The sequence below is a fragment of the Taudactylus pleione genome, unplaced genomic scaffold (genome assembly GCF_031769625.1).
Source record: "Taudactylus pleione unplaced genomic scaffold, aTauple2 ptg000536l, whole genome shotgun sequence".
In the NCBI taxonomy this organism is placed as follows: Eukaryota; Metazoa; Chordata; class Amphibia; order Anura; family Myobatrachidae; genus Taudactylus; species Taudactylus pleione.
Genome location: NW_028284938.1, coordinates 4,938,432 through 4,962,719, shown reverse-complemented (window position 1 = coordinate 4,962,719; position 24,288 = coordinate 4,938,432). Strand labels below are relative to the sequence as shown.

At 44.5% G+C, this 24,288-nt stretch overlaps 1 protein-coding gene across 2 annotated transcripts in view; it reads left to right on the top strand.

Annotated features, from left to right (window-relative positions):
* Positions 1-24,288, top strand: part of VPS16 (VPS16 core subunit of CORVET and HOPS complexes) — a 192,969-nt gene that overhangs the window by 3,717 nt on the left and 164,964 nt on the right. For both annotated transcript variants that reach the window (XM_088451038.1, XM_088451037.1), the window contains exons 2-3: positions 3,168-3,256; positions 12,915-13,012. In XM_088451038.1, the coding sequence (XP_088307164.1) occupies positions 3,187-3,256; positions 12,915-13,012 (168 nt within the window). In that variant the 5' untranslated portion in view covers positions 3,168-3,186. The remainder of the gene's footprint in view (positions 1-3,167; positions 3,257-12,914; positions 13,013-24,288) is intronic.

Here is a 24,288-nt window from a genome sequence, read left to right as displayed (position 1 = left end):
ACTACCTTTCTCTATTCAGGTGCTGTGTATAATATTTAATCCTGCATGTCTGTCATATCCCACTACCTTTCTCTATTCAGGAGGTGTGTATAATATGTAATCCTGCCTGTATGCCATACCCCACTACCTTTCTCTATTCAGGTGCTGTGTATAATATTTAATCCTGCATGTCTGTCATATCCCACTACTTTCTCTATTCAGGAGCTGTGTATAATATGTAATCCTGCCTGTATGCCATACCCCACTACCTTTCTCTATTCAGGAGCTGTGTATAATATGTAATCCTGCATGTATGTCATACCCCACTACCTTTCTCTATTCAGGTGCTGTGTATAATATTTAATCCTGCATGTACAATATGTCATACCCCACTACCTTTCTCTATTCAGGAGGTGTGTATAATATTTAATCTTGCATGCATGTCATATCCCACCACCTTTCTCTATTCAGGAGCTGTGTATAATATTTAATCATACATACATACCCTTCCCCACCTTTGCACCATCTATCCAGTTTTAGCTGTTTTGAAACTCTGAGTGTAAATAGCTTTTTATAGTTGGAATTTCAGTAGCATTCTTGGCCCTATGTATGTGTCTGCATAAAAAAATAGCTTCTCCTTGAAAAGAGAAGACTTCAAGTAGCAGCCAGATCTGTCAGGTTTGCCCATAGATGAGGCAGCATTAGAGTTGTCATATTGATCACATATAAGGTATTCATTGTGTGACTGAAATAACTGGCTGTCCTACCAGGGCCGCAACTAGGGGGGGGCTAGAGGTGCACGTGCACCGGGTGCCAGATTGCAGAGGGTGAAAAAACTGACTCAAGGTGGCTTGGGGGCTGCAGACAGAAAATGGCCATCCAAAAATGGCCACCGCCAAAGTGGAGACAAATGCTAGAGGTCCTTACTGGCCAGGGGGGTTTATTCTCATTGCCAGGGGGTTTATGCCAGCCATCCGCATGGACGAGCAAGGACAAACTTCAGGTACAGGAAGGGAGGGGGCACAAAATTGCTGCCTTGCACCGGGTGACAGATATCCTAGTTTCGGCCCTGGTCCTACTCAGATACAGATGTGTCCACCTTTATCTTTGCTGCAGTCGTCCCAGACAGCCCCACTTGACACGCCTGGTCCCGTGAGATTCTGCTAGCACCAGGCGTCTTTTTTGCGTCTTTTTTTTGCCGAAAATGCACCAGGAGATTTGGCTGATTAAGTTGATATGACACTTGTATATCACACTTGTATATCTGTATGCGACTAAGGGGGGTATCCAGTTTTTCGCCGATTATCCCCGTTTTTCGTCAATGTTTTTTTTTCCACCCTGTCCTATTATTTCGGACGAACTAATAGGACAGTTCTCCCGAAAACACATATAGTGTTCACTCTAGGTCTGGGGCTGGACCTAGGGAAAGGGCACATCGCACGCGCCCAAAAAGGATGTGTGGTCAAGGAAAAGTGGGCGTGTTTTTAAGATGCGTTCCCTTTTCGTTACTCTTGGGGCGTGCCCGGCACTTACGGACATGCTGGGCTGCCCACGACACTGCAGTTTTCTGGGACATTGCGACCCGTGGGTGGGGATGGCACCCACAGGCTGTTTTAACACTGGAGGGCAGGGTGCTTTCTGCCCTTTAGAATAGGGCAGGGCGCGGCGCCCTAACAGCCTAGTGGGAATGCTACACATACGATCCGTGATAAGTTCACGACCCTATGTGTTTTCGCCATTTCAGGGGCGAAACAATTGCACTTTTTGTGGATTTTTCTCTCTGTATACGTCAGGTCCCGAAAAAAAGGCCCCGATAAGTGTGAGCATCAGGCCGACTTTGGGGCTACTTGTATAGTCCCGGGGGATCCATTAGCGACCGAACAATGTTCAGGGCTAATTGGATACCGCCCAAAGTTTCTCATTCAGCACGTGAAGTGCTTCGATGCAATGGGTGCATCTTATTTACAGTTGCACAAAGATATACAAGTGTCACATATCAAATGAATCCGCACAATCTCCTGATGCATCCTAGTCACATCACGTTGCGACTTAGGCGCATTTTCGCCTAAAAAATGTTTTATGCTAGCACAGCTGCACGGGATCTGGCAGCGCACTCCTGCTAGTCATATCGCGCTGCATGGCATATTGAGGCTAGATGAGCAAGGATACATCTGTATTTAGCGGGGGAAATTCAAATAGCCACAACAAAATGTTAAGTTAACATGTGTTAACTCAACACACCTATCGCCCTTTAATATCACTGTATGCGCGCTCCAGTTTCATGCCCAATTCAATTTGGAAATAATCTATCGGCATTTCTGTGATAATTTTTGCAGGTGTTACACGCATTAAGTATAGTATAGGGAAATCAGTATGTACCCCCTAAAAAAGGCAAACTAATATAGAAGTATGTTAGTAGGACAAAGCAAACTTAAAGTGTGTGAAATGTCTGTTATAAATAATTTTTTTTAATAACAGTAAAAAAAAATAATAGAAAGCAAGTCTCTTTCAGCAAATTAAATGCTGTAGTAGAATAAGAGGTGCATAAAAATGTTATCTGTTTTATTTTTGGGTCATTTTGTTACACATATTTCCACCCTTTTAGCTTCGTTTTTCTCCATAGTCCAAGACCCTACTGGAAATTGAAATAATTCTACTTAATTCAAATGTTAATAATGGGCGGAGAGTTTTTTATTTTTTTTTTGTAAATGTGCCAAATTAAAAACAATTATCAAATGTACACCAAACGAGACCAAAGACGCCCCTACTATCCTTGACCCGGGTTTATGCAGCCTTTCCACAAGAGCGGGTGTGACTCATTCTATAATATATTGCTACAAGGCATCAACATTTGAGTGCAGTTGTATTTAGTAATATAAAGTGTTCTCCGTTTAATTAAATTGTGGGTCTTATTCAGCCCCTGGGAACTTTTGTATCTGTGCAAACAGCATTGAATGTATTTCTCCCATATTACTATGGATTATCTCCCAATGAACAATTTGGGTTCAGATGTTTTTTGCTGTCTTTACACTTTCTGAATAATTTTAGCCATGTCTGCAAGCATTATAGATGCATTCGGAATTAAATATTTTTTTGTTTCAGTTCAGTCTACTTTAGCATTTTCACTTTGATTTGCCCATACATTTTAAGAATATACAGTAAGTACATGTAATATTTATTTGTTGCAGTAAATTTGATTTGTACCAAATGGAATGGAACATCAAAGAAGAATTTAAAGATTGTCTTGTAGCAGTTGGTCCATATGGCGGATCAATAGGTATAGTATACTTTTAATAATTGCCTAATTGTATAACTAGAGTTACTAAAATTGTTTATAGTCTGATATTATTTTTAAAGTAAAAATGTATGTAATTAAAGAACTTGATTGAAATGAACAGAATCCACTTTCTCCTCCTGATCCCAGGGTAGCAAATACATTAAGACCACAACTGTATTAGGTACAAAACACCACTCTCTTCACCATAGTGGAACACAGGAGCCATAGTGAGATGTCACCTACAAATAGTCTTGTGTCACTTTCCCAATAATTTCTTGGTGCTTGTAGGCCAATTTCTCTTTCTCCCTAGGTCACTTTTCCTATATAGAAACATGATTGAATATATGACCTCAAATGATCTGAGATGATAATAAGATGGTTTATATTGTTTGTTGATTGATTATCTAGCTTAGTAGCCAAGGCTCTGTTGAGCTTTGTGCAAAGGATGCTTGCTGGCTGTCGTACTTGCCTCCTCTAGCAAAATATTATTTTATAGTTATTTGTTGATCGTTCCCTTGTCATCAGTGATTTGTTTTAGACTTTCTCCTCTGTAATCCCTGCTGTAATGAAGGCTCCTCAGCAACAGTCCTAGTAGCCATTGATTGTTTGGGGAAGACATGCTTGCTTTAGGGGAGTGTATTTTCATTCTCAACGTTGCTGAATTAATGAGGATGACGATTGATTATGCTGGACTGTCGGTATACACAGTTTGTCTGCTGAGAAACACAGTAAATGAAGTCACGGAGGGAGTGCCTAAATTGTCTAGGTCCCTACCTTTACTTTGACCTGGCAAAGGCTACAGATGCATTTACATATCTTGTCTGGTTTGGGATAAAAAAAAATATACATGCAAAAGAATAATATTCTTTTGACTGGGCATGTTAATGCGCTTATCTATGACGTGGCGGTATCGGTGACTGGCTTTTTCAATAATTAATAACATCATCCTCATTAATTTGTGCAAGATCAACATAAACATCATCATCATAGTCCTCCTTACATTCCTCATTTTCACCATAATCTCCCTGTATTTATTTATTTATGTAGTGCCAGGATATATTTTTTTTTTAAGCAGCATCCTCTAATTTCCAAATGGTTGAGACGTTGGGAAGTGTGTTTAGGCTGTTTATTTATTTTAATTTTTTTTTATTAAACTTTAAACAATATAAAACCAACTAAATAAAGTTTATCATTCAAACAATGAAACGATTTATATTTTATCATCTGTATGGCATTTCAACGACTATTAAACCTTTCTCTTCCTACATCGGGGGACACTTCCTTACACATGTGCTCCCCCAAGCTAAAATCCTTCTCTGATTAGTCAAATGCCTTACCTCAGCACCTTCCCTTTCACATAGGGTGAGAGAGGGGCTATGCTGCAGATAATGCTGCCACCCCTAATTCGATTAGAAGTTGTGACCTGGTTCGGTCTCCACTTCTTGGATGCGGCTTCTCGGATCTGTAAGCCCGCCGCCGTGTATTCTTGGTAATGTCCTAGCAGTATGCACTTCCAACATCTCCACGTGTGCTGCGGACGGTGTGCTGGCGAGTTGTTGCTTAGCACACTTCTGGGGATCGCACCGCAGCGCCTCCCACCTTCCCCATGCCTGGGACCCTGTATCTGTGCCCCGCAATCCGGCCTGGACCCATGTGAATAGGCGGCATCTCGGCTCTCAGCATCCGCTCTTGGAGAGCCTGCAAAGGTAAGGAGAGACCTCCGCACTTTGCAAACACCCAGCCCGGACATCTCAAGGCCCCCACATACAGTGCGATTTGCAGAAGATCCAATGTCATCTGCGAATTCCCTTGGAATCCTGAACAAACGATATTGTGCCTACAAATGGAACGATTGCAAATCATTAACGATATATCGTTTGCGGCAAACAACCTCACGATGCAGGTCCAGGAAAATTGACAACAAATGGATCATGGTGCACACACAGAAAATCGATATCTTTCTGCAGGTTCAATTGATCAGCGGGAGCGCGCATCAGCGTCATAATCATGTCCACACACTGCACTTTTTACACGAATGGTCTTTCCAAACGATCGAAAACGGCCAAATCGTGTAAAACGGGGGTGGGGAACCTTTTTTCTGCCGAGGGCCATTTTGATATATATAAAATTATTTGCTGGCCCGGTGCAGGCCACGCCCCCTCCATGTGACATCACACGGGGTGGGGCTACAACCCCCGGTGGTTACAGCAATGCCCGGAGCATCCTGAGAATGCTGCAGGAGCTGTAAGGGCAGCGGTGTGACTGTCTGAAGTGTCCTTAGGACAGTAGAGAAGGGGGGAATTTATTTATTTATTTTTTTTAAACAGTGCTGACCTACTCCTTCAGCACGTAAAGAAAAAATCTATGGATAAAATGAGTATAGTTGTTCTGTGACCTATCCTTCAGGCTTTTTAAGTTCAAACTGGGGAATGGGTCAGAGGGGAGGAACTTTTATACTGCTAGTAATTAGCTCATTAAGTGCTGACGCCTCCATATCTCACTAACAAAATGTGTACGGAAGTGTCCCCGGAGTCAGAGAAAGCGATCTAACAGGTACAGATGTGTCCTCATACATCTGGCCTCAATACACGTCCCGTGCTACTCTGCTAGCGTTGGGTGTCTTTTTTTTCCGAAAATGCATCTAAGTTGCGATGCGACTATAACGTACCAGCAGACTGTGCTGATTAATTTTGATATGTGACATGGGTATATCTGTGTGCTTCTGAGTCTGTGTATTAACCACAACGGAACTTGAAATTAAAAAAGCTGCAGCCGCTACTTTCTAGCAGTTTGTATACAGATTCAGAGGTTCGGTTGCACACAGAGATTGTCACTTATAAAATGAATCAACAGTGTCTGCTTGTGCGTCCTAGTCACATCACATTGCGACTTAGGCATCTTTTTGCTGAAAATGTGTCTGACGCTAACAGAGTTTCACGGGACCTGACGTGCCGAGAGGGACTTGTTAGCGTGACTGCAGGAAAGATATAAAAGGACACATCTGTAAGAACCATGAATCTTGTGTTTACACATCAGGGTTCCCTCAGGCTTTTGAGGTTGATGTAGCTTCTTCAGCACATTACTTTGTGGGAAAAATGCCACATCACTTTCCTTGAATGCAAAAGAATAGTGTGTTTCCCTTTGCCAGTACTACACTAGATTCTTGTGAGAAGTCTTGCCACCAAGTTTCTGTTCACTGATTTTCTTCTTGGTTTGTTTTTTCTTGAACTTTCCTTTTTTTTAATGTTACTTTGCTTTTTTACCCTGCTGTATATTTTTACTATCGTCATGAGCCTTTCAATTGCCTGCTTTTTAGGTATATCCGTTAGGATTCTTGTCTTCACATGCTTTTAGTTTGTTTGTGCCCTGGGATGCAGATTTTTGGGTAAGGGCAGAATTTAATCTGCAGACACCTATGCAGTGTGACTGGGACACAAATCTATGTGACTTGGTGAAGCACATCCATGTGTGGGGCATGACGAACTTAATCAGTCTTTACTTCAGTGCTTCATAATGGGATAAATTCAGCCACTGGCTCAATTTACCCCCATAACATTTGGCTCACTTTGCCCACAGCCACCATTTTGCCTAGTTTAATAATTCAGGCGAAGGTTTAGCTTAAATGATTCACATGGTTTTATACATTGGCAAATCACTAACATATATGATAAATATTTTTAGACCTGGATACATTTGCTTTGACATAAGTTGTCATACCCGAGATGTAGAAAATTTACTTTAACAAGCAAAAAAATTTTTCTTGTAAAAAAAAAAGATATTTACCATGTGCTTCTCTCCATCTCAGCCAGATTAAAATGACAGGTGCTTTCTGAATTTATGGTCACATTGCAACAAATGTTACAGTTGCCTAGATACAGGGGGTGGGTCAAGTTACTCCTCTTACCCCACTCTTCCCTACCACTACTCCTAGTCTCCTACCACTGGCACCTGGAACAGCCCACACACAGTTATGTGTGAACATGCTGCTGCAAGACTTCCTGAGCAGTGATGGCTAATTCCCACTGGTCCCTTAGTCTGGATCAGTCTGCATGTGTAGCTGGCAGAGGATTTTGGCTTGGAGACTGGCCACTGGGCCCAATCCAGAACAGCTGGAGAATGGAATAGCGTATTGTGCTGTTTTGGTGGTCACAGGATATAAGCAGATGCGTTGTCTTAAGGCAAGATGTTTATTGCTCAATGTCTTAAAAAAGACAATTCCCCTCGCTGAAGGTACTCAGGGTAATCGCAGCATACAGATGTTACAGAACTACAGTCCTTCATAATGTTCAAAGGATATACACACACTCAGGGCTCGCAGGCCCTGTTTTTATCCTGTTCCAATACACATTACCATAGGGAGTAAGTACTCTCTGTGCTCTTAACCAATCAAGCTAAGTGCATGTGGCTATACATACATTTAACATTGGTCCTAATGGACAGTGGGGAGTGGTACTCCTTTATGCTTAAAACCTCTAGGATTAGAACACAGACCATCGTCTCTTAAAATATAAATTGTCACTAATCAGGGTCTTAGCATTCCTTAGACTCAGACATTAATTTATTTCAGTTTCCAAGACATCCCAGGGATGAGATCCCTCTAGGGAAGAAACGCGTTAGTGCACTTTACATGTCGGGCTTTTAAACTGGGTGCAGCAGCACAGATATCCTTTCCAGCTTGGCCGTCACATTGCCTTCCAACAGGAGACGCCGCATGCACAAGCAGCGAGTGTTGGTGACAAACGAGAGACACTTGCAGCAGGAGCTGACTTACACTCATCATAAAGCAGTGTTCTGTCTCCGCAGTGGGGGAGAAATACGGGAAGCCTGCAGCGGTTTGAACCCCTTCTAAAAGGCAATATACCAGCTCTACAACGGTGAGTGCTTGCACGATACACCTCCGTGAGTGCCCGCTGTCAGCGAGCCTATCGGGGATCCCAACTTCACAATAGCAAAGGAATAGTCTCCTCGTGTATATATAACACAGGATTAAGGACATCAACACTTGTTCAGCCGGGCTCTGCTGCAGAAGCACACTCTATGCACTAGAGTGTAATCATCTCCCCCTGCCACATAGCCCAAAGCTTTTACACTGGACAACAAGAGATATATCTATCTGGAATTGAGAGCAAGAAAGAATATATATATATATTTTATTTTTTTGCTCCTTTCCATTACTGGATGAAATATCTGTTACCTTGTGCATGTGGATACAAATTAACCCTTGCCGTAACCCAGGACATTACAAGCTATTTTATCACAGAATACAAAGTTACTGCTTTTTAGCCAGATTGTTTTAGTGCTGTGGTTTGAAGACTGTGATGAAAATGTACATCATATTGTAAGACACCATATTATTAAATTTCATGTTCATGTATTAATTTTCATATTCTTATCTCTAATAAATTGCTATATTGGCACATTTGCATTTTATTTCTTACCACAGTCTAATTATTTTTCAAACTGATTATATATATATATATATATATATATATATATATAGATTAGTAATTTTGTTCATTGAGGGAATAATAGTTACTTTTTGATTATTTATCCCAGGGATGCCTCCCTGTGATTAACTAAAGCGCCTGTGTGCTCACCTGGTCATCTAGACCAATGGCTATTGACCACCTCCTATTTGAATCAGTTCCTGTGAGCAATCCATTGCCTGAACAATGTGTTCCTTCCCAGGATAGTTCTCTTACTCCAGGCTAAAGGGGGCATCCACTACACGATTTTAGCAGGCGATTGAACGATAACGACGTCGTTATCGTTAAATCGTTTATAAATCGTGCAGTGTTTGGTCGTTATCGATCAACGATGCGCGTTCCCGCTGGTTGTTTGATCGTCTCGTCAGTCGAATGAACATGCAGGTCAATTTCACATGATCTATTAAAGATAGTTTGCAAATTGTTCAGACTGAAAGATAAAATTTCAAGGGAAAAAAATCAAGAGAAAATCGTTTAGAGATTGGACAGGGAGTAGATCGTCTAGTGGATATGCCCCTTTACTCCTGTATCCTGTGATCATGTCCTCTGTGACTCTATCTGCTACTTCATGGATTCTCACTACCATCTGCGATGAGTATCGTCACCTCCTGGCACTGCTGTATACAGAACTGCTTATCCAGTCCGGTCAGCCAGTCAGTTTACAAGTACCAGCTTTCGACCTGCCTCTCTGTAGCGTCACCTGTCAGCGCCGCATCTTCCACTCTGAAACAGACCTGCCTTCCACCTGCTGCTGGGTTCCATTACCTGTCAGTGCTGCAGTGTCCACGCTGTTGTCTTGGGCTGGTACAGAGAACGGTGCTGGTTCCAGGGCTAGGCTTCAGTGTGCAGTATACGGTCTGTACACTGAGGTGTCCAGCGAGCTGTATTACTTATCCTAACTCTCAGTTTCTGAGTTCCTCACTGGTTCCAGTTCCAGGTCTTGTGTTAGAGCAGTACCAGAGTTACAGCTTCTGCAAATTGACTGACTACATAAGACGTCAATTCCTGGCTTGAGTTCTGAGTTCCTATCTGCTAGTACTATGCTGTTCTGAGTTCCAGAGGTCATCTTTTTCCCTGGAGTATATTCCTGGTCTTACTGGCTTTCACAGGTCACTAGACGACGATTCCAGTTCAGTATCCATTCATATCACAAGTCTGTGGTTCCTACACTGTCACTAGCGTACCTAAGCTCCTGTTCATACCCGTAAGCCAAAGTATCATCAAGCTAACTCGTTTCCTATACACGTTAGTCAGACCTAAAGGTCCCAAGCCAGATCTACATAATACACAGACTGTGATATAAATAAATACATCTTACATTTCAAAGGAACTGAACAACTTCCTCTCTCCTTTCATCCATATACCACCCAATCCAGTTTTTCTATTTACACCTTCTTAAGGTGCCCATACACTAGAAGACAGGCAAGAGACTGCACAATTACAACATTGTAATCATGCAGTCGGTTGTCATCCTGTGATGTGCCTACACTAAACGAGCAGTCTTTCAGTGTAGGCACAATCAGTAATCTGCAAACATGCTGAACCTGACGTTATCGTCAGGGTGAACAGCATGTTTGCACGATGGTAGATGTCTAAAAGACCAATTTTTTTTAAACAATGTACAAACGATTATCGAACAATATCGTTATCGTTCAATTGCACATTTTAAACGTCTACTGGATAGGCACCTTTAGAGAACTTCCACAACACAGGAATGCCCCCTGGAGTGCATTGACTGTAAACAAAGGCATGTTCATTTCACACTGGACATTTTGCTAGGTTAGGATAATTACCAAACCACTTCCTACAGTATGTCAGACAACAAGGTGATTCCTTATACAATAATGTACTCTTGAACTACATTCCAGGATTATGTGAAGGCTGTGTCTTTCAGTCTCTGATTATTTGATGTGCCTGTTTTGGATGTGCAAGACCTATTCTTCGGGTTAGAAGCTGATGGTTGAGAAGTTTCAGGAGATCAATGACCTTGATCATAACTATGAGAGATATGAGGGCCAAATTGAGAGAGATTACTTAGTACTAGCAAAAATCTCTAATTATATTTTTACAAGCCTTGTTTATAATGATTTCATGCACTTGTAAATCAGTTTGGTTGCAGCCCATAATGCTCTTGTTAGTGACTCTGGAAAACTGTTTTGGGAGTACCACTGGTCTAACTGATCTGCGATTGAGTGCTCAGTCTCTAATAGTATAATGAGAATTTGAATAAAGAAGACATGCAGAATAATTGAAAATTCTGAGCTTTTGAGGATTAACAGTGTAATAAGGGAAGTTAAACATTTATGTTAAGTCAGTGATCGCAAAATACGCATTATAATGTGTATTTACACGCTATAGTCGATGAGGGACTTTTAAATGACCGGGTCCTGCAGGACGCACTGTATGTGTGTGCACTGCAGCAGCCGGTCCAATGATATGCTAAGAATTTCCCCCACCAATCAGCGCGGGCGGCAGCATCTCCTCCTCCAATCGGCGTCTGAGACCTCTGCTTCCTGGTCACGTGATTTCACTGGGCTCTCCCTCTCTCTACTCAGCGATCTTCAGCTCCTGTTCCCTGTGCCTGTGACACCCTGCGCGCACCACGCAGCACTGGCTGTCGTTAGACTCTGTGCCCCATCCCTCCATGCTAGGGTGTGTGGCTAGGTGATGCTGGATCCCCCCTTCTCCCAGGACCAATCCTCTTCTACAAGAAGCACCTGGAATGTGAGGAGCTGCTGCCCGGTGCTTAAATGCTCTGAGTCTTCCCTGAGCCAGTGTGTGGTGGGAGCCTTCTTTGCGGTGCCACTGTGTTTGTTGGGACCCATCTGTTTGGTGACAGGGTGCTGCCAGTGTTTACCGGGTACCCTCTGTGTAGTACCAGTGTGTGGTGGGACACTTCTGTGCAGTGCCAGGGTGGTGCTATTGTGTTTTGGGTCCCTTCTGTGTGGGGCCAGTTTGTGGTGTGGCTCTTCTGTGCAGTGCCATGGTAGTGCCACTGTGTTTTCAGACTCTTTGTGGTGAGACCCTTCTGTGTGGTGCCAGGGTGCTGCAAGTGTTTGCTGGGACCCTACTGTGCAATGCCAGTGTTTGCTGAAACAAGTTTGTGCAGTGCCACGGTGCTGCCAGTGTGTGGTGGGAGCCTTCTGTCCAATGCCGGTGAAAGCCCCTAACCCCCTCCTTGTCCCCCAGTACTGCGCCAGCTGCTGTTTACCCATTGACCCCCTCCCTACCCACAGCACTGCCTGCCCCTTGCCCCCCAACACTGTCGCAACTGCTGTCTGCACTTTACCCCTCCCTACCCCCAGCCCTGCCTGCCCTTACTCCCCTCTACAACCATCTCTACCCCATCTGCTCCCTCGTTTTACCCCCAGCTCTACCCCAACTACTGCTTGCCCTTAACCTCCTCTACCCCAACTGCTACCTCCCCCAGCACTGTCTCAACTGCGGCCTGCCCTTACCCCCATATGTAATGGGATCCAGAAACAGCGGAGTAGGACCCCAACTTTTCAAAGTGAGGGGTCTCTGGGACCCACACACTTTTTTTTTGATTTGAATAGTTCTTAAACCATGTAGTACTTTGATAAAGGGTGAGTATGTATGAAGAAAAGTAACATAACAAATGCTGATATAAAATACATGGAATAGTAGCTACAATCGGCTGCTACTAATGATAATGCTCTGGAAATAACCACACTGTAAAATAGACGTAACATTTTTATACAAACATAAACTAAGTTATTCCTTGAAACATGTTGCTCTGCAACTCCCTTTTTTTTAAATAAATAAATATATATAGAGTGTGGGCAACCAGCCAAGCAACGCTATTTCAAGGAGTGCCGGATCTCATGGTGTGTGTGTGTATATATGTGTATATGTATGTATGTATGTATGTGTGTGTATATATATATATATATATATATATATATATATATATATATATATATATATATATAATATCTCTCTATCTCACTCAAGGCCCGAGTATTTGAAGATGCTATATCGTTTCTAACTGACTTCTTGTGATGTTTTAGTTTAGATCGCTCCAATTGGATTGTTTAATTTTGCAATTCTTTCAACTCCTACATTTCTACTTTTCCACAGGTTTATTCTATGAATGATGTAGCGACAAACTGATTTACTTTACTTTTTTTTTTTCTTTTTCGCCTATGAAGCCTTAATGAAAATTTTTTTGACAAAAGACAAACCCAGCAGTTCACGGCCTGTTCTGGAGATTTACTCTGCTTCTGGCATCCTTTTATCCACTATTAAGGTTAGTGATTTATGTGTACATGACATGCTGTGATTAAAATTAATGTGACATACATTACCCAAGTTTCTCAATAATTGTGAGAATGAAAACGTAAGTATGACATTTGTGATCTTTAACGACCGTGGTAACAGCTATTTAAAATGTCAAATGTGTCATATAAAACGACAAAAAAACCCTTCACAGAGCACTGTATAGAACTTAGTATAATTGTACTTGGCTGCAGTTTAGACCTTTTCAAGGAACATCTTTTGCAACCACTTACAGTGCTGTATTATTATTATTATTATCCTTTATATGGCGCCACAAAGGTTCCGCAGCACCTTACACAGTACATAAATGAGCACACAAGAAAAAACAGTAATAGTAGTACAAAACAATGCACAACAAGGACATGGTTTATAAACATTGCTGCATACAACAAGCAGCAGGGCATAAGCAACCAAGTGTTAGGTGCCAATTGAGGAGTTAGGAGTACATGATAGTATAAGTAAGGGAGGAAAAGCACATGAAGGATGAGGGCCCTGCTCGTGAGAGCTTACATTCTAATATTAGCAGCTTTTAATCATATTTATTGAGATACACTGACTTTATGCTGGGAAAACAGTATTTATAGTTCATCTAGTACAAATCACATTTCTTATTGCTAGATCATACATCCACAAACTGTTGAACAATGCAAGTCGACTAATATGAAATGGGACAATTTAGTAAAATCTGCGAATATTTCCTATTTAAGCCATCAAGTAAATACAAACACTGTAAAAACACGGACAAGTCCTACACAGAGGGCAATAAGAAATGTGGAGATAAACAACAAAATACAAGATATACAGAAGAAATACAATTACAAATGTGTCCTCATACATCTAGCCTCCTTGCTCGTTAAACAGCCCTTCTAATCGCTCCATGCCGTGGTGTGACTCAATAGCGCCGAGCATCTTGTGTGAGAACTTTTACATGCAAATGCTTCTTATTCATATGGTGATGCAAATAGCTAGCACAAGCAGCTTCTGTTGATTAAAATGATGCCTATGCTCTCTGTGGGCCATATTAAGACCCGGTCGCAAGCGCTGAGCCGGCTCCGACGTGCGCATGCGCGAGACCCGGTTAGCGACGGGCGCTCCGTCGCTACGGGTCTCGCACCAAAGGGGGGCGAGCTGTCGATGGTGATTGACAGCTCGCCCCGTTTGGGAGGCGGGCAGGGGGGGTGGCTGGCCAAATGGAGGCGTTCCCAACATCAGCAATGATATCAGTGGGGAGCTTCCTGCTCGATCAGAGCAGGAAGCTCCCTGGGGCTTGCGCTTGCCGAGACCCAACCTTAGGGTCTCGCCGCAAGCCCCGATGGTCGCGATGGTCCTGACCATCGCGACCATCAACCTGGTCGCTCGCTAGAGCTGTGGGTGGTAACCCACAGCTTAGCTAGCGACCAGAAGGCCGCACTTCACACCACAAACGGCCGCCCTCATTCAGAGCGACCGCTTGTATCTAGCGATCGACTCTGAATGAGGGCCTGTGTGTCTGCGGGTGTATCTGCTAGCGAAATGCTATGTGAGGTAATAATGCCTATTAGGGAGACCTTTAGAGAATCAACCTCAGACCAGATAGAGTGATTTAGGGAAGCTGTGTATTATGACACATTCTATGAATTTGGGGCATACTGCGTAGCATACTATGAATTGGGGGCAGGTATGGGCATGTGGAAGAACCTGATGACCATTGAAGAGGCAAGTGGGGGAGGTTGAGGGGCATTGAAGGGGCATGTGTGGTAGTCTATAGAAGTTTTGGACGTGGACGATAAGCTGGCTCCTAGATTTTAGAAAAATTTGTTGAGCCCTGATGTAGGCAGTTTTTATTCTATCAGTAGGGAAGTTCCCCAGCAATAATTCAAATTGAGTTCTACACTGGTTTAATAATCCCTGACAGGTTTTGGGGTTTACTTTGTACTTTGCAGGAGTCGGAATACAGAGATTTATAGTCGTAGGACGCTGTAAAGGAGGTTCAGGTTCTGCTACTGGAGGATTGGCTTGATTTGTTAGTGGCCTGGATCGAATTCAGCCGATCAGACAAATGTTGCAAATATTTCATGAATTGAGCCTGATTGATCTGTGTCTCCATTCTGCCAGCAAGAAATTGTATGGAATCTAACTTCAAAGTGGGTTTATCTGTAGAATCCATTATTTGGCCAGATCTTACTATTACAACACAGTGAGTTTGAGGATTCTGATCAGTCTCTCGTTGGTGAGACAACCACCCAGATTTGCGGGAACCACAGTGGAGACGCTGGGCCCAGCACCCACTGAACGCTGTGGCACTCAGACCAGACCGGACGCCGTGCAACACAGGTCGGGGGACCGAACGGTGCCAGACTCTGCTGGGCCCGGTAAATTGTGGTCTGGTGTGTCACACTGAGTCCTTTTGGATGCATGCAAGTTTTGTGTAGAATGCATTTAAATAAGTCATAAGTGCATTTCTACTGACCTAGTTATACTACCTGTAGATGCCATAGATCAGGAATCTGCAACCCCTAGCATGTGTACAAGAGGTGGCATGTAGAACATTTGGGATGCTGACTATTCTGAAGATTTACCACCTAGGGCCTAATTTAGGCCTCAATATTTTTAATTAGAAAAGCAATTAATTTATTTCGTTTTGTTTATAGATGGCAGACAATACCAATGAGCTCAAATTGACCGATTTACCTATGAGCTTGGTCAGTGTATTGGTCTTTCCAACTCTTTGATCAGATCTCTCTCATTGCTTCCACCACTTTATACTTGTGTGACTTGAAATGTATTACATATTTTTTACTTAAAAACATACTTTGTTCATTTGATGGTTCCATTATTATTATCAATCTTGTATACACAATATAAATGTAAATGAAGATCTGGCACACCGATAACTAGATTTTATCCTGCACTCTGATAGAAATTTTTTGATCAATCCCTGCTCTAGATCTGTCACAAGAAGCCCAAGATACCTGATCTGGTACTTTGTGTACCTAGTATTATTTTCTTTGCTTGGTGATAAATCCCTATAGTTTACTTTGTAGAGACTATTGGATACAATTTATTGTTGATCTATTATTGATGAAAGTATATGAAACCTGTTGGAGTCTCAGATAACTAAACTTTAAAAGAAACTCTCAATATTAAAACTGAAATGAGAAGTACTAAAATATTATTGCTTCTGGCTCTATAACTATCTCCGATCATGAGAAAAAAACATATTCCTGAAATATGGGGATCATTTTATGATGATGTGCTAATTGTGTAAAAGTAACTATGGTTATAATTTAGGAGAATTTTAGGTTTCTTGTTATTTTGCCTCATCTTTGCTCATAAAATAAGTATTTGAATATGGTACCAAATGACCATTTTTTCTTCTGGAAAAAATGAAAAAATTCTGATTTAGACTTATAAATATAGGATTCAATGCATATTGAATAGCACCAGGAAGGAGCTCCCGGAGCTATTCAATTCAACTCACTGTTATGTCGGAGATGCCCGTACTCACCCTTTAAATATGGTGTCTAGTCGTGAGAACTGACATTCTCCCACTTAAGTGCCTGGTGCAATGCTGTTTCCGTTGCACTAAGGACAGAAAACTGCTTTGCGCCAGCAGTTTTGTCTGATTTCTGCTCGCACCACAGGAGGGGTGCGAGAAGAAATCCTTCAGTCGGGCTTAACAGCGCGCTGAATTTAATAGCTCTGGGAGCTCCTTCCTGGCGATATTCAATTTGCGTTGAATTTAATTGAGCCCATAAAAACTTATTCCAGGCGAAGCCAATAAAGCACAAAATAGTAAAAATGTTTTCCAGTTATAGGGGTTGATTCAATTAACTCACTCCTGCAAGTTCGGGAGCGTATGTGCAGCTGTATGCCGCACTTACAGTAGCTCCAGAATCACTGATTTTTGTTCACAGCCCCAATCGGTCCGCGAGGAGTGAGTGTTGGCAGGGCCGGCGCTACCACTAGGCAAGCTTAGGCGCTTCTGAGTCCACCTAACTACGGAGGGCGCAGGGGGTGCGTTTGCTATGGGTCCCAGTGATCGCACCTTCCATTTGCCGGGCGCCCGCTGAGATTGTGTTACCAGCAGGCGCACGGCTCCTTCTCTCCCCCCCGACGCCAGCGGCAGCCAGAGTACGGAGCTCACTCCTGAGCTCCGGCTTCCGGGTCCAGGGCACTGTGGGAGTGACGTCATGACTTACTACAGGGGGCACTACAGGGGCCTTACTACTGGGAGCATCATATGGGGGCATTATTGGGAGCACTACAACTGGGGGCACTACAGGGACATTACTACCGGGGCAGTGCAGGGAGCATTTCTATTGGGGGCACTAAATCAAGGGAAAGGCTTGGGAAAGGGGAAAATAACCACTGCACCAGTCAAAGTAAGTACCCCAATTTCATGTATTCACATTCACTGTATATCAATAGGTGGGGGTGCTGCCCAGGACAATAAGCATATGCACATACAAACTTCCAAGGGAGGAGAAAGAATGTCCTATTTTGGCGCACAAGTATGAGATGTATATAAAATAGAACTTATGATAATGTAATTTGTTAAAAATCCTGTCAAGTGAAATATTAAAATGTTTATTCCAAAATAAATATTTAAAATTCACGCTGAGTCATTATCGGCTACTGTATAATGAACGAAAGTATATTCTATTAGGTATAAATAACCTTCATGTAATTTATGTGATTATTTCTAATCCTCCTCTCAAAAATTGTGACACTATACCATATATATATATATATATATCATATATATATATATATATATATATATATAATCTCTATATCAAAGTCATAATCTGATGGTTAGGGTTAGGCATTTAGAGGGGGGGATTAGGGTTAGGCACCCCTAAGGAGGGTTAGGGGGTTAGGTTAGTTTATACTTACCTTAACGAGGATCAGGATTTCCAGCGCTGTCGGGCTTCTGCTGCCGGAAACTCTGCTTTTGTCGGCCAGGCGCTGCCGGGAATCGAACTGCCGATCCCCTCCAGTTGATCATTATTGTAACAAATGTATCAACCTGCGCCAAAATAGGACATTCTTTCTCCTCCCTTGGAAGTTTGTATGTGCTATTGGGGGCACTACAAGGGTGTTACTACTGGGGGGGCACTGCAGGGAGCATTACTACTGGCGGCACTGCAAGGAGCATTACTACTGGGGGCACTACAAGGGTGTTACTACTGGGGGAGCACTGCAGGGAGCATTACTACTGGGGGCACTGCAGGGAGCATTACTATTGGCACTACAAGGGCATTACTACTGGGGGCACTACAAGGGCATTACAACTGGGAGCACTACTGGGGGCACTACACGGGAAATCATCCCTTTAATTCGGGTCATGTGAATATTATTAGGGTGCTGTGTATGTGTGTGTGAGCTAGGCGGATGGTTTGGGGGAAAACAGGGGCGACATTATGAACCTTTGCCTAGATCGCCCTGAAACCTTGCACCGGCCCTGAGTGTTTGGCTGATGTTGCCGGCATTTCTACATTGTTGCAACGGCAACTCGCCCCCCCGCGCATGTAATTAAACTGACCCTGTAATATAACAAATAGTCCAGGATGTGAATCTACTAGTGTTGGCTAGGTATAAGTAGTGGAGTCTAAAGACCATGGACACTGCAAGTTTATTAATGGGTCAGGTTGTAGACAACAGAACATACACTTATTAGGCAGGAGCTAAGCTGACACACAGAGGAATGAGAGTGAAATTGTGACCGAGATACTGGCCAAGGTTAATGCAGGAAGAATAAGTTCAACAAAAACATTTAAACAAGCTATGGTCATGGTCACAAGACAACGCTGGGTCATTATCAGAAAATATTTCAAGGCAAACACAATCTGCCGCTTAGGCACCAGATAACAATCTGAGCTATTTTATGTAGTGAGAGCCTCAGCTCGTGCCTGTATTCTATTGGATGATCTCTAGTATTTGATATCTCATGAAAATGACAAAAGATGGTCAAACTTGACTATCTAGATGAAGTAAATCATTACAAGGTTTCCGTAGGTGAACCTGCGGAAGATCAGTTTAGTGGATCTCCGATTTTTGAACATTGTTTATTAGAAGTACCCTGAGATTAGAGCCCTCAATTATTTAGGGTTTGCACATTTTGAGGTATATTATACATATAGGAAAAGTACCAAGGCGCTTTGACATACACTGTTAAAGTGTATCTGCAGCAGTTAAGAAAAAGGGGATATTGCAACCCCACAAATGATCATAGAACAAGCAGAAATTGCGCTAGTATACACAAAAAAATTAATTAGGCTTAAATTTAATATAGATCAGATGAAAAAGACATATAAAGATATACAATACACAATCAAATAACACATGTAAAATGCGAGCAATATGAAGAGTAATAGGAGCAATAGAATATGAAAAAATGATGAAGTAAAAAAACTAAAAAATGATGTATATGATTGTAGAAAATTGTTATATATTGGTAATATGTTCTCCACTGATAATAAATGTCCAGCTGTGCTGTATTCCGGAATAACGCAAATAATGTACAGCTTGCAAAAATTCAATTGTCACAGTTGAAAAAAGAAGAGGGAGAGGGGTTTTATTTATTATTTTTGTTGTTTGAATCCCCCAATTGAAGTGAATCGATTGCCTGTGGTAGATACAATATATCAGCTGTCCATAGCATAGTCTGTATAAACATATAGTTTTTGGGGCGCCCCTAGTCCAGCCCTGGAGATAAACAAATCTATCTTGTGATATTTGCCTTTTGGTGAATTACAGAAAACCTTTGAATCTGAACTGCTGTCATAGGTTTTAACTTCTACAGTGATACAGTTATTATAGATAAGTTACAAATGTAAATTTTCTACATCAGGGTCCATAGGGTATCCACAGGATACCTTGGGGTATAGGTGATGACGTCAGGCATCGGGCACCATAGAGTTAAGCTTTCAGCCCCCCAGGATGCACTAGGGTCCCCCTCCTATACCCCGCCCCCGAGCCAAGGCTTCTCAGTTTCGTTTGGTGCCCGGCCGGTGTCGGATGCACCTGTTTAGAGGGGGGCTAAGGATAGCCCCTGAAGTTTTCTTCAACAAGCAGCTGTGGCTGCTCATCTGGATGTACAGCATGGACAGTCAGTACTGACGTCCATGCTGTCTTCCCTACACCCCCGCCGGTACCAGAACGCCGGTACTGATCCGGGGATGCTGGTAAGCATCTGGGGTCACAGCTAGCTGTGACCCCAGATGTTTGGGACCATGGCCGGATTCAAGGGGGCAGCAGGTAAGCAGCGGGGTCCCACGGTGGGACCCTGCTGAAACATGGTCCAGAGACCCCAGGCAGGGGGCTCCCTGGGGACTGGCTGCAGCGTGGAGCCAGGTACCTAACCTGCGCTTCCACTACCCTCCTGGGACAGCAGACCGCGGCTGAGCGGTAGCGCTGCAGCGTCCCAGGGGTTAATTGCATGCCAGGGGAGCGCGCCTTCCCTGTACACAGCCGGCGCCTCCCCCGCTGCGCACAGCCCTCTCTGCTCTAGCTGACTGGTCCTGTGGCAGCGCTCCTCCCCCAGGCCGGCCTCCTCTCTGCTCCTCGGTGGCCATCTTTGCTGGAAGCATGGTGAGCGCTGCTGGACGCTGAAGATCGGTGGCATCGCGGTCTGGGTCCCCCGGCATACCTCTCCTCCGTTGGCTTAAGGTCTGTGTATGCAGCGCTGTGTCCTACCAAGCTCTGTGTCTGCGTAGTTGAGAATCAGCGCTGATAGTGCAGGAATTGATTTCTTTGCATTGTATGTGACTTCTGCTAGCGTCTGCTGCCTGTACTTTCCAGACAGGCTGGCCCCAAAAAAACGGCCAAGCCTCGGAAACTGGCCTGGAGTACCAGACGTCCGGGCCCTAAGCCAGATGACAAGCCTGCGTCCTGACTGTCCGGGCCACCCTTTGGGGGATCCCAAAGTGGGAGGCCGTCTGCTGCAGTTCGCCCAGTCTTGGTCGGTTACCACGACCGACACTTGGGTTCTCGAGGTGGTTTCTCACGGGTACGCCCTTCCATCAGACCGGAACAAAGCCATGGAACTGCGGAAGGTTTTGCACACTATGTTCCAGGCTGGAGTTATAGTGCCTGTTCCATTCTCCCAGAGGGGTCAGGGTTTCTATTCCAATCTGTTTTTGGTGCAGAAACCCAGTGGGTCGTATTGTCCGATCCTCAACCTCAAAGCACTCAACAAGGCTTTGCGGGTGCCGAAGTTTCGGATGGAGACCCTACGGTCCATGATTCTGGCGCTGGAACCTGGGGATTACATGGTGTCGTTGGACATACAGGACGCTTACCTGCATGTCCCTATTTTTTTACGCCATCAACAGTTCCTCAGGTTTGCAATCCGCAACGACCACTTTCAGTTCCGGGCGTTACCTTTTGGGCTGGCGACAGCACCACGTGTATTCACCAAGGTGATGGCGGTCATGGCAGCTTCCCTGTGGCTGCAGGGAGTCCGCATGTTACCGTACTTGGACGACCTTCTGTTGGTGGCAGGATTTCCAGAGCTCCTTCTACGCCACTTGGACCTGACCATTGCGGTACTGCAACGGCACGGCTGGTTGATAAACTGGCAGAAGTCCACCCTGATCCCGTCTCAGAGGATTCTGCACCTCGGAGCCTTATTGGACTCCGGACAGCAAAGGATCTTTGTGACGGGGGAAAAGATCTCTGCCTTGCAGTTGAGGATGCGCAGTTGTCTGCAGAATCGCCGTGTGTCTCTGCACTCGGCGATGAGGTTACTGGGCTCCATGGTGTCAGTGTTCGACATGGTGGAATATGCCCAGTTTCACTCCAGACCTCTGCAGCAATTAATCCTGTCCAAATGGAATGGACTGCCTCAGAGTCTAAAATCCCAGACGATGGTGCTCACTCCGGAGGTTCGCCTGTCCCTAGCCTGGTGGTTGCAGACGACCCATCTCAACAAGGGTCGTCCGTTCTGGGTGGCGAATTGGGTCCTGTTGACAACGGACACCAGTCTTCGAGGCTGGCGAGCAGTCACGGGTCCACACTTGTTCCAGGGCAGGTGGAGCTTCCAATAAACATCTTGGAGCTCCGCGCGGTTTTCAATGCTCTCTAGCAGGTACATTAGGTTCTCCAAGGTCACCCAGTGCAGGTCCAGTCGGACAATGCTACCACCGTGGCCTACATAAATCGGCAAGGAGGAACCCGAAGTTGGGCGGCTCTCGTAGAGGTGTCCCGAATCCTGGTTTGGGCGGAGCGCAATCTCCCGGCCATATCAGCAGTATTCATCCCGGGAGTCCTAAACTGGGAGGCGGACTTTCTCAGTCGCCAGGACGTTCATCCGGGGGAATGGTCTCTGCACCAGGACGTCTTTCAACTTCTGGTGGACAGGTGAGGTCTTCCAGAGATCGACCTCATGGCGTCACGGCACAACAACAAGTTGCCGATGTACGGGTCTTGCACAAGAGACGAAAAGGCGTCTCTGGTGGATGCTCTGTCCGTCAGGTGGACGTTCCAGTGTGCTTATCTGTTTCCTCCGTTTTCCCTTCTTCCATGGGTAATCCGGAAATTCAAACAGGAAGGAGGGATGCTCCTGTTGATAGCTCCCGCGTGGCCCCGGAGACACTGGTTCTCAGACCTCCAGGGACTGTCCGTGGACATTCCTCTGCGGTTGCCGTTACGCCCGGACCTCCTGTCACAGGGTCCTTGTCTTCACCCGGACCTGACTCGGCTGTCTTTGACGGCGTGGCTGTTGAGACGGCCATGTTAAGGTCCAGGGGTTTTCCAGCTCTGTAGTGCAAACAATGCTAAGGGCTCGGAAACCGTCCTCTGCAAGGATATACCATCGTGTGTGGCATACGTTCTTCCAGTGGTGTCGGCCGAGAGGTTATGCTCCTCGGGAATTCCGTCTGTCTAGAGTGTTAGCTTTCCTACAGGCGGGACTGGACCATGGGCTTCGCCTTGCGTCTCTGAAGGTGCAGGTGTCTGCCCTGTCCGTCTGGTTCCATCGTAGGATTGCTGCAATCCCTGATGTGCGCACCTTTATGCAAGGTGTTCTCAGAATTCAGCCACCTTTTGTTCCACCGGTGGCGCCTTGGGATTTAGCTGTGGTCCTGAGGGCTCTCCAGGGACCGCCGTTTGAACCACTGGGCTCAGTGGACCTCAAATGGCTGACAACTAAAACAATTTTCCTTCTGGCCATTGCTTAGGCCAGACGTGTTTCTGACTTAGGGGCTCTCTCCTGTAGACCCCCTTTTCTGATTTTTCATAGGAACAGGGCGGTGCTGCGCACTCGTCCTGGTTTCCTTTCTAAAGTTGTTTCCAGTTTTCACATCAACGAGGAAATCGTTGTGCCGGCTTTTAACTCACCTGATCTTTCAGTGGGTGAGGCCACTTTCGACGTTGTGCGGGCCTTAAGGATTTATGTTGACCGCACTTCTTCGTTTAGGAAGTCGGACGCCTTGTTTGTCCTCTATGGCTTCCGTAAAAAGGGTTGGCCTGCTTCAAAGCAAACTTTGGCAGGCTGGATTCGTATGGCCATTTTAGAAAGTTATCTTCCTGAAGGCCTGCCGGTTCCTTCCTCTGTGAGGGCTCATTCCACTAGGTCTGTGGGTCCTTCGTGGGCTGCTCGACGTCGTGCCTCTGCAGTCCAGATCTGCAAGGCTGCCACATGGTCCTCGGTCCATACCTTTGTGAGGTATTACGCGTTTGACACCTTTGCCTCTCAGGATGCTTCCTTCGGGCGGCGGATTCTCCTTTCAGCACAGGAGAGTCCCCACCCTTAAAGGATACTGCTTTGGGACATCCCCAAGGTATCCTGTGGATACCCTATGGACCCTGATGTAGAAAATATGAGATATGGTAAAAACTTACCCTTGTTATCTCTATTTCTACGAAGTCCATAGGGTTCCACAGGACTGTCGCACCTGTGCTGCAGATGGGCTTTACTCTGGTCACCGGTTTTTCCGTCTCCCTCTGGTGAGAATGTGATTCTTGTGTGTCCAGATCTTTTTTTCTCTCTCTTCCTTCTCCTCCTCCGGCCTATGGCTTGGTACGTAACTGAGATGCCTTGGCTCGGGGGTGGGGTATAGGAGGGGGACCCTAGTGCATCCTGGGAGGCTGAAAACTTAACTCTATGGTGCCCGATGCCTGACATCATCACCTATACCCCAAGGTATCCTGTGGAACCCTATGGACTTCGTAGAAATAGAGATAACAAAGGTAAGTTCTTACCATATCTCATATTTTTTAGAATCTATTTTAATAAGAAACAATTAACCTACTATTAGGAGG